At 37.2% G+C, this 18755-nt stretch overlaps 1 protein-coding gene across 1 annotated transcript in view; it reads right to left on the bottom strand.

Moving 5' to 3' along the window:
* Nucleotides 1–4376: 4376 nt before the first annotated feature.
* ADCY8 (adenylate cyclase 8) overlaps nt 4377–18755 on the bottom strand; it is a 123297-nt gene continuing 108918 nt past the window's right edge. The window contains exons 14-18 of the mRNA XM_084508988.1: nt 18513–18671; nt 14527–14673; nt 8343–8435; nt 6060–6174; nt 4377–4898 (exon numbers count right to left, since the gene is read on the bottom strand). Of these exons, the coding sequence (XP_084365114.1) occupies nt 4411–4898; nt 6060–6174; nt 8343–8435; nt 14527–14673; nt 18513–18671 (1002 nt within the window). The 3' untranslated portion in view covers nt 4377–4410. The remainder of the gene's footprint in view (nt 4899–6059; nt 6175–8342; nt 8436–14526; nt 14674–18512; nt 18672–18755) is intronic.

An 18755-nucleotide genomic window follows, 5' to 3' on the forward strand; every position in this document is an offset into this window, starting at 1 on the left:
CAAAAAAAAATCACAAAAAATGCACCTTGGGCTGAGGGAGATCTGGGTCATGAGAAGAAGCATGAGTTGCATTTTACAGGGGATGTTGTCTAACCAACCCTGCACATTGCTGTCATTTTTACATAAAAGAGCTGAATGAATCAGTCTCTGGATGGCTCTGTAACTCTGACAGCCTTCACCTAAACAAGCGCTTAGTGGAAAATAGACCAAAAAAATAAAAATGTAAATTGGGGGGCGGGGGGGGGGGGGGGTGGGGAGGGGGAATTGGACCTTATCTATTAAAGTTACCTAAACCAATGACTAATTTTTTTCTTTAACCAGGAGAGGTAATGAAAGCATTCCATAAATAGCAACTCAACTGCAGTTTCAAGTGACTAGAGATATGAATATTGAATATTTACCCCTTCCCTCCCATCTGCTGACTGCTCCTCTGTTGTATTTTCCCCTCCTCCAGCAAAGCTCAGAGCTGGGGAAACCGCAAACACCTCATCATGTCACTGCCTTTGAGCAACACAAAAAGGAATCATGGGGAGGTTAATAAGTTGACTGTGCAATTATAACGCTTGCCGTGTACCACTGACGATGGTTAATGTGGTTATTTCCTGCTCCTTTGATCACTTCTCTGTGTGTTCGCCAAGTTGGCTGTGGAGCAGGGCTCTCCGCTGCCTGTGTCGCAGCTCAGCAGCGCGCAGCGACAGGCCCTTTGGCTACGAGCCACCATCGCTGCACTGTGTGTTTGTCTAAACTCCTTGACTCCTGCAGCACTTAGGAAAAGGCAGATGAAGTTCTGCTAATGAGAGAAGGATTCAATGAGATATTTTTTTTCTGTGTTTTTCAAAATGTGCAAAGTACTGTGAAATAATCAGGAATGAATTGAAGCTGAGGACAGTGAGTGATATTTTCCCTGTAGGTGCAAAAGCTGCTCTTTGAACTGCTCTGTGTCAGCTAGCACACACCTCTAAATGATATCACACCTAAGCTTTGTTCTCTCCCGAGTCTTAATATGAGTTTATAGTAGATACCTTGATAGGTATCATAAGTTAACTGTAACTTTCTGGATAGTTATTACTAAAATTGTTTAATGGTATAAATTAATCAACCCTAACACCTGTTCACTGTCCTGCAAACAAGCACTCTTGCAACACACATGGTCTTTACTAGAGTACAGGGTTAATGGTTGCAAATATCCACATGGAGTTTTGCAGAATGATGACTTCGGTACAGAATGATTATCCAGATTGTCGATATTCTGTCTCCTTTAATGATTAAAAATGAGTACTTCAAAGGTGGCATAAACTGCCCTTGATGCAGTTGATTGTATGTTGCTTTTTGTAAGCTATGGAGTTCAGCTTGTTTGTTTAGAAAACATTGAAGTCAGCAGAGTTTATGGCGTGGAGATTGTCAGAGGAACTGAGGTATGAATTTCTGAAGAAGCAGCTGGCTGCTGTTGTTTTTTTTTTTTTTTTTTTTTTCTTTTTTCTCTGTAGTGCACATAGGTAGAAATGAATAAGATGACATCAAAGTAAATTGAGTTTCTGCCAAAACTTTTTCCTCTTAATAGGAAGAATCTAGCAAAGTCCTCGATATTGGCTAACTGGCTTGGCCAAGGAGCTACAATATCAAGGCAATTCGCCTTTATTATCCAAGCATATGTGCTTCAAAGGATATTAACCAGGTGTTTTGGCTTTACAGATCCTTCTTGTATGAACAATTCTGTTCTGTATGAACAAGAATCCCTGAAGATAGTGTTGTGAGGGAAAGCTGAATGCACTAATGATATCATGAAGTCATGGAGTAAAACTAGAAGACAGTGCATAAATAGTAGCTGCTGTTCCTCTGAAAACAAATGCTACAACGGGGAATAACACTGCTGAGCCTTTAAGGTCATTGCACTTGGAAAAGGAACAGGCAGTGTAATTGCTGGGGTGACAAATAGCTGCCTCATGTAGACAAATAGACCAAAGCAGGGATTTACCTACAACAGACATAGGTGAAATTCCTCACTAAAGAATTATTCATGGTAATGAGCTGATTTGCCACATTCTTTATCTGGTCAACACAGGCTCAGACTTCTTTAGCAGACAATTTTGCTTGGGAACATAGTTATGCTAATGGGGATTTTGAGAGGGATAACACAGAAAGCCATCCGTGTCTAGGATAAGAAGTAGGAGATATAGGCCTGTGCTAAGACACAGCGAAGGTGCCCTCAGTCTCCAGTCTCCCAACCTGTTTAGATAACACTTTCCACTCACTGCTAATTGTCATTACAGAGGCTGGTAGCAGTAGTGAGAATTAGAAAACTGGTTCAGCTGGGATATGTGTTTATCAAGAATTAAAGGTCTAGAAAACCAGGAAGAGTGAACCCACATCCAGCAGAGAGATAAGCTGAGGAGAGGACAGCCGTTTTATGAGCTGTTTAAACCAGCCAAAACTTCCTTTTCTAGGGCTTCAAATACCACTTTAAATGTGAAATTAGTTTAGCTGCTTCAGATATAAGCCATGTCTTGTCTTCCTCCTACAGCACCAACACTGTCCTGGGTGGTTGAGGGGCTCTTCTTTACAGTGCTCCTACATGGTGTAATGAGATGATATTTGTAGGGCTTAAAATCAGTAATCAACTTGAAATGAGAGCAGCCTCACCACTTTGTATAACATTTCTGACAGCTCTCTGATATCTGTGATCAGACCCATCCTTCAGTGATACGGTTTTCTCTGGAATTTATTTGGCCTTTTTTGTTATTTTTATTTTCTGAAGACTGCATTCAGATGATCAAATTTTGCCCAGCATACCTATTCTTTATGTTGTTTTACAATGAAAAGCATTATTTTTGTCATACTACAATTAATCATTTTTGTGCTTTGATGCCTCTTTTGTTAGCAAACCATAATGTAGGCATCGATATTTTTTAGCCAAAATGGCCACCTTTATAAAAATGTGCCCAATCCAGTGGTGACACACCTGAGATATCCCAGTTTTCATTAAGGACTGTGTAACAGCCTGTAAAAAAGCAAAGCCTGTATTTACCAAGAATCCATATGTTGCACTGTATTGGCTGTCTGGGGTCTCGTCTGGGGATTGCTGTGTGATTGCAGGTTCTGCTGTTCCCATCTGTGATTTATTTTAAAGATAATATTTACTGAGACAAGCCCAGCTCCTTTGAGCACACAGATTTGATGAGAGGTTCATTTGTGCGCTTTACTGATCAGTATGAATCATAGCACTGATACATATAGGTACCTGTGCTATATATTTACTTTTTTCCAGGGGAAAGCTGATAAGCTATCCTAAAACAAAGTCACCCTGTACTTGTTTTAATGCAGGGTTTGTAGCACCTAGATGTGCCATTTTGGCATCATAGCAGGACTGTCTCTGTTCTGGCACACAAATCATTTGGGGTAACCTCAGTCACAGCCTTTCTCCTCCTTCTGAGGTATCTGAGCAGGCGTTCATCAGTGAGCTTTGTCTCCTGTTGTACTTCAGCACATTGTTGTTTTATGGCTTGAGGGAAACCTTCTTTTGCTAAAAATTCAGACTGGAAATGGGGTTAAGAGCTAAGCTCAGGAAAGTGAACCAGGGGAATTTGGTTAATTCTTTGACTGGACAATAGATTTAACTGTAGACTCCAGACAAGTCCATTTATGTCTTATGTCATTCACGATATCTTAGTACATTTGAACCCTTCAGATGGTACTGACAGATATAGCACAGTGCCCACAGGAGAGCCTTGACTTCCTGGAGTGGGTGCTAGAGCTCAGGTGGGTAACGACATGCAATACTGACTGCAGTGCAGCCTTGTGGGCAAGACACTTCAATCTCTGTTAACAACCCACAGCCAGTCAATGGAGTCAGTGGGTCTGGGGTAAAATCTCTCTCTTCTATGTCCCACAGCCTCACATCTGGGCAGGTAACACACATCAATCTATTGGCTATATTGACTAGCTTTTCAGTTGTTGTTATGGAGACCAGACAACTAATTTGGATGGATATCACTCTACTTGAAGACAACTAAAAGTGAGAAGAACCTACTCAATCTCCTTTTGTCTTTGCTTCCACAAGGCAAGCATGTTATTTTCCCAAGATTAACTGCCTATATAATTTATGTTTTAAATCCCCCTAAGTCAGGGATTTATTCTTGACCTTTTTTTTTGTGGGTAACCAGCACAGCTGAGCAGAGGCCTACAGCTCCTGTGGCTGGACATTCAGAGGTGAATAATAGTAAATGGAGAGAGATACTGGCAGCATTTGTAAAAATGGATGAACTGGAATCTCATAAAAATGTCACACCAGAAAATAATCACGCTTATTCTAAAAAAAATTAAACCTTTTTTATTTGTATATTTATTTTTATATATAAAAGAAATACAAAAAAAAAAAAAAAAAGAAAAAAAAGAACACAAACAAAATGTTGATTATGGCAATTCAGTTTTGTCAGCCCCCTCTGCCTGGGCTGCTGCCTCAGATCCACCGGGAGTGAGCAAAGTCCTCCGGTTATAATGTCCCTTTATGATTCCAGAATTATTGTTCTCATTAAGGATTTGCTTCTGTTTTTGCCTGTTAAGAGACTGTACAAGTCCTAATACAACAGCTGCTAATGAATACTGTCCAGTCAGTTTTCTTGGTTGTAAGATTAAAGGATTTGGTTGAACTCTTCCTAGAAGAAAATATGTTTTGATTTTTCCTTCCTGTTCACTGATACCTTTGACATAAATCTCTCCTCGGTAGTCGAAGGCAAATCCTCGGTCCTTCAGGATCAGATACGTTTCTTCAGGCACTTGTATTCTGTCACTAACTCCTGTGCTGTCCATTCGACTTGCTAAATTAACTGTTTTGCCCCAGATATCATATTGCGGTTTCTTAGCACCGATAACTCCTGCTACGACAGAGCCATGGCTAATCCCTATTACAAAAAAGAGAGAGAGGGAGAAAAAGAACATCCATTCAGTTGAAAATGACCAAAACCCATATTTGCCCTTCAGTACTGTATGAAAGCTGGTTCACATACGCTTATCTTTAAGTTTAAGAAAAGGTGCATATAAAAAGAAAGTAAGAAAAAAAGTTCAGGAAAAGTAGAGAACAAAAGTTATATCCTCAGAACTATTTGACAGGGCATCCATCACAGTGGAACTGCAGTACTTACATGTCATCTGTATTCCATGTACTATTGCCAAAATTCCTGCAAAATTATTCTTAAGTAGTAGGAAAGATCTTTCTGGCCCTGCACTTGTTGAAGGCAACCCTGTCAGTGCTATGCAATCCAGAAATGACATCCTTATATGCATGTTCCATGAAGTGAAAATACTAAAGTATTCCTATGAAGTTATTGGAAGACTATATCTTATGATATTGCTGCATAAATTTTGCAAGAAATAATATAAAAATGAGTTTTTTTCCCCCTAAAATGGAGTTTTAAGAATAAGTTTTCTGGTAATGAAAGGCAACTTTGGGAAAAAGATATTACATTTTTAGATTTTCTTAAAAGACTATATACGCAAATACATACATATGTATAAATTCTTTATAGACATGGTCTCCAAATACAGTTGCATTCATGATCAATAAAATCTTTGCAAGTGATCCACATTTACTGGACATAGATGAATGTTCCCTGAAAAATCCTGGGAGCTGGAGTTTTTCATGGTTCAAAACTGTTAGGAAGAGTTGGCACAAACAGTGATGATGCCACCCTCCATGCTGTGATTAATGAATACACTTCAGCTTTTCTAATGGTAAGATTGTCTGTAAAGGACATGTTTCTTCTGAGTGGAGTTGGTTTTTGCCAGTGATCCAGTCAGCATAAATAGTCATCTGATTTGTTCCTGCTATGTTGCATATGTTCAGGTCATCCCACCCTATTGATTTCATCCAGGATAACAGTTTACCCCTAGCAGCAGTTTAGAGATGCTGCCACGGGGACAGATCAAGTTAGAACTGGAATTAAGATTTTGTGCAAAGCCAAAAGGCTTTGTGCACAAAAACTGTGCACAGAGTTTAGGGTAAGCTACTGTTCCCCTTTTTAATTTAAACCACGTTTTAATTTTCACGCTTGTACTATGCTTACCAATGCGAAGCTCAAAGTTGTTAAAAGAATGCTTGTTGATCTCCTGTATACTTTCATTCAAAGCTATGGAGAAGTCAGCCAGAGCACACAAATGCCCCCATTTGTCTTCACATTGCTGAGGAATCATTAAAAACAACATTAGAAATGTTTTGCATTTGCCTGTCAGAACAGCTCCCACCCATCCCCACCAAATGCAAAGTATCTTACAGATTTGGAATCTGTAAGAACAGTCTAAATGTGCTAGATCAAAGGCAGATAGGGTATTATTAAAGTTAAATTAATGCTTCTCACTTATATTACAACACTTGTGTACCTGGATACAAGAAAGCTCACTGTGAAGTACATGTTTTTTTATATGGACAGATAGTGATAAGACAAAGAGGAATGATGTTAAACCAGAAGTGTATATTTAGATTGGATGTTAGAAAGAAACTCTTCTTTCAGAGAGTGGTGAGGCACTGGAACAGGTTGCCCAGAGAAGCTGTGGGTGCCCCACCCCTGGAGGTGTTCACGACCAGGCTGGATGGGGCTTTAGGCAGCCTGGTCTGGTAGGAGATGTCCCTGCCTAGGACAGGGGGGTTGGAACTCAGTGATCTTTATGGACCCTTCCAACCCAAACCTTCCTATGATTCTATGAAGTACCAGAGAAATCAATTTCCTACCAATAATCCAAAAGGCAAAAGTGGGAATTAACAATGCATATTGAAATCCATCTAATGCTGAGAAAAGAAGTATAAAGAGGATTGAGATTGGCCTGATAATTTTATGATGTCACCTCATCTATTCTGAAGCTGAGTAATTCTTTCATTAAAAAAATTTCCATAGGAATGAAGCATTGCAAGCACCACCTTGGATCACACAGTGCAGCCCTCTGACATTTTGATCATCCTCAGTATTTAAGCCAGATCATAAGAATCTCCCTAGCTTCACCCTCTTCTGTTTACATTCCATGTCCTCAGCTTTATTCAGTTCAGGGCATGTCATCTTCCCTCAGTAACCCTCACCTCTTAGATATTGATGCAGTCACATACATATATATGTATGTAGATAAGTATATTTAAAACATAGATATAAATTTCATTAGGTTTTTATTGTTTAAAAAAGGATGAATTAATCATTGGAAATGCAGTGAAGATTTTCTCATTTTGAATTTTTACCCTCATCAAGCCTAAGGAATTAGGAGCTGTGTGTCTGATGTTCAGTTCTTTGCTCATCTCTGCACAGAAGCAATTTAAACTGAAACAAAAAAAAAACAAAAAAAGCCTTATGCATGCCTAGTTTTGTGGATTTCTAGCTGTCAGCATCACTTGTTACTCTGTAGGTGGGAGATGCTCAGCTAGTTACACTCCACATGTTTTATAATGTATTCTAAACAAACAATGGAAATTTTCTAGTTTATAAAGCTCAGTCTAATCTGGTTGCTGTTTTCTTGGCAGTTGCAATCAATGTAGGCAGATCTGATTCCCACTCTCCTGTTGATCTGGGGCAGCACACCCCTCTTCTGTGGTGTTCTTCCTTGTGGGGAGGCACTGGTTGCCAAGCAAGACAGACTTCAACAGCAGCCAACTTCTTGTTGGATGTATTTTAGAAACTCATTTTATTCCTTTGGAGACCCAATTTTCAGGCATATTATTGCATGTAGCAATGAATGGATTTCTCTCATCTGGCTCATCTGAAGTTCATGGCTATGACAGTGTATGTGTCTTCTGTGGCTAATTTTTTTGCACAGGTTGGTTTGCACCTCTGTAGGTGGGGGCAATGTGCAGACTTCTTGTTTTATAATGCTCTGACATGTCAGCTTTATTTTGATGTATAGATTATCATTTTGTCTAAAAATACACAGCTATGTCCTTGTAATAAATGTTTAAATGAAGCCTTGCACTTACATAAGCATGCTGCTAGTGAACAGATCCTTTCTTTTCAAACATTATTGCAAACTTCCAGTCAGATTCTGCTCTGAGTTACAGTGGTAACTTTAGAATATGTCCGAAGATATAGATAGACCTGCTCTAGATTCACATCAGTGTGATTGAAAGGAGATTTTTTTTCTCTCTGATAAACTCAAATTTGAAGATAGAATCCATATGGTTCTTGTTCAGAGTACAAGATGGCATTTCAATTCATCAAGAAGTGCAACTGTTGTCTGCCAGAAGCCCCAAATGTCTATTTTCTTTTAGCATACACAGCTCTATGAACATCAAAAAGATAACACTAATATTTTCTAATATGAATGGTGTGATCACACCAAAAGGCTTTGCTTCTTAAAGTAGACTATTCTCTTACCTGTTTTTCAGGTGACAATCCTGACACGGCCATGTACGTGCTGCCAATTGTTTTAATTTTTTCAATATCTTGAAATCTCTCTTCACCTAGTAACTAATACACATGTAAACCAAACAAAAACAAACAAACAAACAAAAACAAACAAAGAATGTGTAATTTTTATTGCAAAATGCTTGTACAGATATGGAAATGAATCTTTGTGTTCATGCTTTCTTCCCCTCATGGCACACAGTTTGCTCCATGTTCTGGGACACATTGAGCTGTGGCTCTTTGCAACATCATTTATTTACAGAGTGCATTCAAGCTAAAGCCTGCTGTGCTCTGTAAAGCTGTTTGGTACATTTTGGAATGGATAATACAAGACATGCATATTCCAGCCTAACAAAAATGCAGATGAATCCCACATTTGCTGAGTTATAATCACAGAAAAGTAATGAAGACAAACTCTTTGTGTATGTGTGCTTGTATATAAGAACATGCAATCACATTAAAGTATTCCTAAATCTCTTTGGGAAGAATTCAGTTTGCTTAAATTAAGTGCTCTTATGGCAACGTTTCAGGTGATGAGGCCAGAATTAAAGGGAATTCAACCAATTAACCATTTAACCGTGTTACACAGTCAGTGGATAGAGGTAGATGCCTCCAAAGAATTTCTATGAGAGATCAAGTCCTCACGCATGGCATGTTTCCCCGTATTTTCTACCATGCCTGATGCCGGCATGTCCATTGGTTGTTCCATCTGCACTTTTGTTATGTATTTACCTCTTCTACAAAATAAATAAATAAATAAATAAAAATAATAATCAGGGAACCAAGAGGAATTAGTAAACATCTGTGTTGATGCTAAGAAGGAGTAATAACAATAAATAAATAAATAGATAGATAAAAGCAAATAATAATAATAATAAAAAAAAAACTAGCCAGATTAAGAATCCGGAAGAGAAAGAATAAATATTGTCTGCCAACTAAAGCACTGGGTAGAGTGGGAATGTAAATCTGGTCCGTATTTCAAGCCCATCTTCACAGTAATAAAGACTTAAACAAAGACTTTGCATTAAGTTGGGATCAGAGCCTGAGAGACCTACGCAGATTTCAGGTTGTGAACTCTACCAAAGACAGCAGAGCTTTATGTGGAAAGTGGACACGTCACCTCATCACAGGCTTTAAATATGTGTATTACTGAAGGTAACACCAAAATACTCTAGGAAACTCCAAGATATGCGATGCAGTATCTAATAAATTCAAGCATCAGTATGGTTAGGCAGTCCTGGAAAACAACAGCCAAAACCATTACCACCACCAAAACAAACAAATGAACAAACAAAAGCCAACAACCAAACCACTAGGCAATGAATTTGAAACTTTCAGTTCTTAAGTTGGGATTTAAATGTAAATGTAAATAATAATAATAATAATAATAATAATAATAATAATAATAATAATAATAATAATAAAAATATCTGGAGAGGCAAAAAAATAATGAAGTTTTCCCCTTTCTTTTATACAGCATCATGCATTCTTTTTCCATCTTGTGGGTTTGAGTTTCCTGTCAATTAAAAACTAAAGGGATTATTTCATTCAAAGGGAAAAGCATACCAAAGGCATAACATGAAATATCCCTGGCGATTGAAGTAACCACTGCATACGTCAGCCACAGTGTTAGGGGCTTGGAAGCGCTGCCGTTCATGTACAGATACAACACCATCTGTCTCTAATGGGAGGCCGCACAGCATCGCGCAGGGGACACACAGCCATATGGTTAATGGCTCCCTTCCAAGTCAGGAAAGTCCAAAAACTTGACCCGCTTCTCATTTTCTTTAAACTGCCAGAAAAGCCCATTATCTGCATTTCTCTCCTACATGGGCAGCTCTTCCAACTGCTCTCTTAAAAAAAAGTAATGTTTCTCTTTTCTATGCTTTTGTGAGCAGCCTGAGAGCACCAGGTGTGTGGGCAAGGGGAGAAAATGGTCTTGATTAAAAACAGACTATGTTTTCATTTCACATGCTCACTGGAAACAACAGCAGAGAGCACAGTAACATAAAATGCATGATGAATATCTAAAATGATTATTTTTAAGGAAGAAAAAAATTATTGTCTCTCAGGAAATTTAAAAGAAATAAACTTATTTTCTTTCTTCTCATTCATTATTATTTATAAATCTCTATTTTTTTTTCTTGCTTTATCTTGTTTATTAAACATCTTTCCTTCTTCAAATAATGGTTTATTTACCCATTACTTTCTTCACAGTATGACAGGATGATGGAATTTGTTATTGGGAAAAGGTATTCCCACTCAGTCTTAAGGCAACAGCTATTTGTTACAGGACTTTAAGTAGGCTTGCTAATTTACCAAGATAGTCCAGGAAACATTTTCAATCACTGTAATGTGGTTGGTATCTGAAAAGAAACTGAAGCTTAATCATTCAGTTCATGTACAGCTAAGGTCAGACCCTGTGGTATATGATCGCAGTAGAACATGTACAAAGTAGTAGAAAAGGAATGCTTCAGGACATGCCACACAACCGTAAAGTAATCAGCAAAGTCTGAAAGCAGGATCCTGCAGGCTGCCAAAAAACATGTTTGTGACAACATAGTATATTAGAATCTGCTTTTATAAACACCGTGCAAATCACTGCAGGATAAAGGAAAAAGGAGGGAAAGAGGGAAAAAGAACCTATGAACTAGTAAACTCTTATTAAAGAACAAGTCCCAACTGTACCATCACTAAGATACACAAATGATGGATTAAATGACTAGAAAGACTATTACTTTACAGAAAAAAAAGTCTGTCAAGACTCAGAATTTTCAGGAGAAATGTTCTGGTATTAATTTTTGGTAACAACATTTCTAAGAATGGGAGTTTAGCCCTGTTTGTGTCTTAAGATTTCAGACACTTATGAGTAATTATAAAAAAGAGTAATTATAAAAACAGATTTGTAATGTTCATGTTTGTTTAAGTGTGAAATATTCCTTTCAGTACCTCTGGGCCTGGGTACAAAATAGGAAATAACTGTATCATGTAATGATGCTATGTGTCAAAAAAAAAAAAAAAAAAAAAAGTGTCCTTTTGTCAGTCCAGAACCCAATATCTCCTGAAACATCTCCCATTCTGCCTCAATCAACAAGATGCCTGGACAAGCTAGAAATCAACAAATTTGTGGGCCTTCAGGGAAAAAAAATCCTAAGTGATGACTGTGCTTTGAGAAGACTTAGTCACCTGCTCCCCAATACTGACTTTTGGACCAGGTTTCCCAGACTCCCTAAGAAAGAGTCAGTCACATCCTGAGTTGTCTGGGGACTCCTACCCTGCCCAGCTGCTGGTGGCACATATTGTAAGGCCACTGTTCACTACTTTTTGTTTGAATATTTTTGACTCCCTAACACAGTTCCACTAAGTGCAAAACAAAATAGATCCGGACAGTAAGCTTTGTGTTTTATTGTAACAAATAAATGCCTCTAAAATGAAGTGAAAATAACCCACCCTATCACATTTTTCAGACCAGGTCAATTTTTACTACTGCTTTCATTCAGAAATATATTCCTAGCACTATGGATACAACATCCCTATTACTGTTACCTGTAAAAGGTAAGGTGGGGATTCACAGTGTAGAATCTAATTTGAGATTAGGAACTCAATTCACTTATCTAAACATAGATATCTAGTGTTATTTAGAGCATGCTTCCTGGTAAAACATCCAACAGATTTCTCTAGGATAGTATGAGTTTTCTGATGGTGTGTATGGGACCTGCCAGTCCCATACGTCTTCCTGTCCTAAGAATTGTACATCCAGCTGTCCCTGCAGAGTTATTCACATGAAGCTGAGGAACAATATTAATCCATGAAGGACATATGTTCTTCCATATATCTCCTCTGCTTTCAAGCTGCACATCTGCATTTTGTTTCCAGGCCTGTGTTGAGACAGATAATCTTGGTAAGAAACATCATGAAAAGAAAGGCACAATGACATCATATAATGTCAGTCTATAGTTACGTGGAAACATTACTGCCCCTGAAACACTGGACCTGAAATGACTTCTGGTTCCATTTCCATGTCTAGGATTGCTCTCTTCACAGTGGTTCTGTCACCTTCCAGACTGCTTAGACAGAGTAAACTAATGGCATGACTACACTGGAAATAGGTTAGCTGTCAGCAGGGGATCACATAATTTCATTTACTACTCATACGAAGAACATATCTATTATTCAACTAAACGTGTCTGGGACATAATTCAGTCCCTAATTAGGTCCTTTATTAATTACAGAACAGGTGTTGGGGACCTGAATGCACTATCACATTAAGGTTTTTGATGAAAATGTTGTCTTCAGTAATCACCTCAGCAGCAATGAAATTTTGCCGTGAAGATTATATGAACATGCATGAAAAGATATCTTAAATTAATTCATAGCAATAGGCTTTGCATTAAGTTTGAGCCATAATCATTTTAATCAGATCTGGAAAGAAAAACAAAACTATTAATCATGAAGCAAGCTGACAGCTGTGCAAGATCTCAGAGATAAGAATGAGATATTTATACCTATAAGGAAAGCAGATCAGGAGTTTAACAGGTGACAGAGATCTTCTCATAGGAGAGGAAGTTAGTTTTCTACTGAAATGCACAGGGATGCATCTGTGAATTCTTCTATTTCCTGCTGTCAATTTTAGTATTTGCTCAGCTGTACAAATTAACCCTCAATTTCATTGTGTCTCACAATTTGGTACATTTGACCCTCATCCAGCTTTCATGAGCTACCACTCTATGAAGTCTCCTAGTGTTCATCTTTTTCTCCAGTAGCTTCCTCTGGAGCCCTTGGAGATGTCTGTAGTTCAAAGCAAAGCAAAACAAAACAAACAAACAAAACCCCTTAGACTGGCTCCTCAAAGGGAGATCGGTACTTAAAGTAGGACTGAGATATTAATTAAGAAAAAAAAAATAATCTGTATGCTTAATCTATAGATAGAATCCTGGTATCCCTTCTCGTCATCTCTCAAAAACTCACATTTAAGAATTTGTATTCTGATAAAGCCTTTTGAGTTGAGAGTCAAAACAATAAAAAGAAACAAACAGTGGTAGAAGCTGTTCTCATTTTTGCAAAGCACTACCTAAGTAGAGCTTTTCCCTATTCTGTTTAAGAAAATTGTTCTATGGTTACATCACTCATGTGGGATGTAAAATCTAGATCCAGATCATTTTGAAGGAATTAACTCATTCCTTCTGCTTTCTTGGAATGTGTCAATATCAACCTGACAAGACACTCTTCACTTCCCCACTTGATACTCTACCACAATACAGAAAAGAATTAAAAAAATTTTTTTTTGGATAAACAGAGATAAACAGAACATGAGATTCTAGGCTAGGATTTTTTACTGTTCCTCAAAGATTACTTGCTATACATATGCCCAATCCCCTGCAGTCCAGGTTAGTGCCAATTTTGTGTTTCTCAGAAAAATTCTAAAAAGAATGTGTTTTTCCCATTTTATCTGTAATTCTCTTTCCCATATGGAATATTCCAGTCCAGAACATAGATCCAATCTCACTTGTTAACCTTCTTGAACAGGACAGGATACCTATATAAATACTTCTTTCTTTTTATGTCCTTTCCACACTTCTTTTCCTCTCCACCTCTGAATTCCTTAACAAAGCAAGCAGCTTAACCAATGTATTACTTACTTGACCAGACAAGTGACATCAGTAACAATGCCACCACCTTTCATTCTTTACCCAACAAAAGATTAAAAGATGTGTGCTTCACATTTAACTTGACACTGTTTTTAAAACCTTTAATGTTTACCAAGTCCATTCACTCATTGCCTTCAAAATAATACCTTTATAAATACCATTATTTAGATCATTATTTCCCAGAACTGCTGTAAATTTTCTCACCCTTTCTTCTGCAGAATAAAGGCATGTTCTACTTCTAGGTATGCTGGAGCAGACTAGTTTTAACTGCGTACCTTTATATTCAAGTAACTATTGATTTCAGTTTCACTAGTCATTCAGACCAAAGTTTGGCAAATTGAAATTAAAATGCAAAATAGACAATTGTAATAGCAATTAAAGTTAAAAAAAAAATCAGAAAATTATTGGAAGAAAAATAGTAAATTTGATAATTTAGGATGAAGTATTTGGTGTTAGGGAACTCATCACCTAAGCACTACCAGATTTTCTCTAATTGCTGGTATTACCTCATCAAAGTCTGCAATGATCTCATTCAGCAAGCGCAGACATTCTACTCCTTGGTTATTCATCTCAGTCTGGGAATAGAAGTCAGCAAATCCAGGAATAGAAGCAAACATCACACCAACAGCATCATAAGACTGAGAGTACAATTCCTAAAAGAACATTGAAAAAAACAAGTTGGAATGGGAATATAGAGAAGAGAAAGTCCTTGTCAGCAATTAAAATATGTTTATTTTTTCCATGAATAGTACCTTAATAACTGAGGTCACCATTAGTATATTGTGTAATTGACTAGCCAGGTTCAACAGGAGCAGGCTGACAGCTTTCATATTTTTATTATGGATTTTATGCAAGGTTTGACCTTTATTAGAAAACCTCTCTTACTGCTTCTGAGGTCAGGAGACTACACCAGAAAAACTAAAAAAAATAAAAAAGTAGAATTTCTGAATTAATATGAATTTATATGAGGAATCACTTGAAAGAATGAGGAATTAATTTGCATGTATAGGTAACAGAGAATCAAACACTGTTAGGGAAGTAAAAGGAACCTAATATTTATTATTTTTAAGATGTTTAAGTCTGTCTTACATGTTTGGAGCTATCAATATATTTCTAGATTAGTAGATTAACAAGGATAACAGGGACCAGGTGGGGTCATTTTAAATGTTTAATATGAATTCTTTGAAAAGATTCTATTAATTACCTCATTTTCAAATGGATAATTTATACTTTAGAAGTCTTTATAAATTTGTCTACTCTTTGATTCTCCTGTGGTTCTACCTGTGGTTCTCTTAAGGTGACTATGGAGCCATCTGGTTGCCTGGCTCTTGGAGAGGTTCCTGTTATTAAGGTTTGGAAGAAGGGAGAAACAGAAGCGAGGGTTATAACAGAGTTACTGGGGATAGAAAGTAGTCTATAAGGGACCAGACCTAGGAGGCTATAATGATAAAGTGTCCCCTGGCATAAACTTTCACTTATGGTACATATAGATTTCACTCTGGTATTGAATGGACAATTTATATATGTATTTGTTCTTGTGAAAATACATGTGAAATACAGTCAGTTCTTTGAGACCAAATAATTTATTTTTATTTTTAGGAAAAAAAAAAAAATGCCAAGGAATCTCCACAGTTCCTGGTATGCTTTACTAGTGGATAACATACCACAACAACACACATTCTCTCTCTCTCTTTTTTTCTCCTTTTTTCTTTTTCTTTTTTTTTTTTTTTTAATTTCAACTTCCAACCATTGGGTCTTCCTGTGTCCTGGCAGTGCAAGGTCAAAAACTGGCATAGTGTAGCCCAATGTCTGGGTACTTCTTTTGTTTCTGTCCTGGGACTTCCCTTGATATTCTGGCATTGAGCAGTTGCTTCTCAATGCTCTTACTAGTGTGCTTTAGGAAACGTTACCACTTTACCCTCATTATAAAAGGACTGGACCCCATACACTTAATGTGAACACCTCAGGCTCCTATGCTCCATCATTCTGCTTCTCCCTATAAAAGCATCTTGAACCCCTGCCCTGCACTTTGGTATGCTTTTAATGCTACTGCTTATCTAGACTTTTTAGTAATGTGTCCTCCAGAGAAAATAGAAAAATTCTACTAGTTTCCAAGTGCACTGCCAACCTCTTATTCAGGAGAAAAAAGAAAAAAAAAAAAAAAAAGAAAAAAAAAAAAGAGAGAGAGAGAGAGATTGATTACCATTTTACCCTTACACTTTCCTCCACTGAAGAACATCTACAGGGTCATGGAAGTCATATTCTAAGGATATTTCTGTTTTCTTTCACAGATATAGAAAAAAAGTAATACACGCTAGTTCATTGAGCCTTATGGAAAAAAAGACAATATGCACTTGAAGCACATATGCAATCAGACATATACTTTCCTCAGATTTTGAAGATAGAAAACAATTGGCTCAGCCTTCAGCTGTTAGTTTTTTCTATTTTTGGTAAGAAGCATCAAGACAAAAATAATATATCCATGAGAAAATGCTTACAGTATACATTACAGGGAATTCATGTTTTGAGAGCAGAGAAATTAACTTAATGGTCAGACTTGAATAGCAGAATTGATTGTACTAAAATGTAGTAGATGTTACAGCCAGCCAACTCACACATAAATCATCCACAAGTATAGTCAATCTGGGAAATTGTCTTACAAAATGCAAAAGTGGTGGCACCGAATTCAATGGCAAATTATTGAAGCATCAGCAATGATCTGTGGGGCATCTGTTTGCTTCTGAAGTTTATTATACATGTGAGTGTATGTGAATTGATGTGTAGTAAGAGAGGACACATATTCCCTGAGAATCCATAATGGAGACATGACAAAACACTCTCAAGGTTGGTATCAGGTCCGTTCTATTTGCAATGAAGTATTTTAGCCAGGTTTCGCACATACATTTTCTCATGTGCAAATGTGGTGTTTTTATGACCACTTAATACCCACAGAGTGGGTATTCCTCAATAAGATGATTCCTATAGTTCCTTTCCTTGCAGGTTCTCACTATGTCACCTTTCCCTTGGTGTTATTTGAAATCACATATTCAGAGCACAATGATTCCACATTGTGTAGTGTAATTTGGCTGCCTACATCTATTTTCAAAATGTAGAATCAGAAAGAGGGAGACCTGAATCCATTTTACTACACAATGAATCTGGGTATGTCAGAGTTGGCAACTTTAATTTTGAAGCATTTGTTATGTCTTCATTGTTAAATATAATTCCAACATTAAATGAGAAAATCCCAATTTTATAATACAATGGTCTTTATTCACAGATAATATTAAAATATGCATTTGCCTTATTTCAGATAAGGATTAAGTGATTTCCTGCTGTTTTTAGAATCAAATGCTGATCTTTCTTCTATCTCTTCAGCAATCCCTCTCCAAATTCTGTTTTAGGAATACGCAGAAACTCCATCACCAGCAGACTTTTTACCACTTTTCCCTCAATCTGACAGACCTTCAGCACAACTAGCTTACACTTATAAAGCTTTTCTACGTGTATTGCAAATATGCTTTAGAAACAAAGCTACAAACTGTGTTTCTGAAATGGGTGCTTTGTTAATTGCACAGAGAAGGCAATTCAAAGCAAAGCAATATGAAATGGCAAAGATGTTCTCTTAGGTCTGGAGATGCAAGAGGCTTGGGTCTACTGCTGCCTGTTGAACAGATTTCTTGCATAACAATTGGCAAGGCTGTAATAATACTTCTGCAATACTGGGCTATCTTAAATTTTCACATGTATTTTGTTAAATATCTGTAACTTTTTTAGGAATATTTGATTTTCATAGACTCAAAAGTTGTGAGGGAGCTTTGGAGGGTTCCATTAGAAGCAGGAACAATTTGGTCAAGTTTGTCATGGCCTTTGCCAAACTGAAAAGCTGAAGATTTTACATCCTCTGTGAGGCTTTGATGAAATATCTGACCAGATCCCTGGACAAAAATTTTCTTTCATCTAAATGGGATTTTTCATCCTGCAACTTGTGTCCATTGGATCTTGTCCTTCATCTGAGAAGGGTTTGTGTTTGTCTTTTCTATAACCAACCAGTAGGTAGTTGAAGACAACAATAAGATTACCCTTTATCCTTTTCCTCTTAAGGCTGAACAAACACAGCTCTCTTAGCCTGTTGTCATATGTCGTGGTGTCTGAAAATACTAATAATATTAGTGGCCCTAAACTGAAATTGTTCTGCTAGGTTTATGTATCTCATACAGGGGACCCTAAAGCTGGAAACAGCAGTCCATATGCAGACCTAGATGTGCAGAACACAGAGAATAGTAATTTCCCAATTTCCCTAACATTAAAACATGATTTTTTTTTTAATTCACTGTTTATACATTTATTTTTAAAATACGGACCAGATGCCAAATACAGGCAGTATTTTTGTACTGAGTACTATTGAGAATGGTGTAAAAACAATTCCTGAAAAGGTCTGTTTTTCTTTTGCTAATTAAATGAAATTTTCAGAGGTAAAATTGATACCTACTTCATTATCCCGATCCTTCTCCAGGAAGTGACGGGCAACATGACTGGGTAAAATATTCCGTAGCATATTTTCATTGTGCTCCCTTAACTCCTTCATTTCATTGATTTCTTCTTTTGCTTGAACACGCCAGAGAAAATCCAGCCTTGCTGTATATTCAAGCTGTAATTTCCGAAAGAAAAGAAGTGCAAAAATAAAACCCAACAAGATAAGAGTAGCTGTTGTATTGTCATCCTGGAAGGCTGC

This window comes from Aythya ferina, assembly GCF_964211825.1.
Source record: "Aythya ferina genome assembly, chromosome: 2".
Classification (NCBI taxonomy): Eukaryota; Metazoa; Chordata; class Aves; order Anseriformes; family Anatidae; genus Aythya; species Aythya ferina.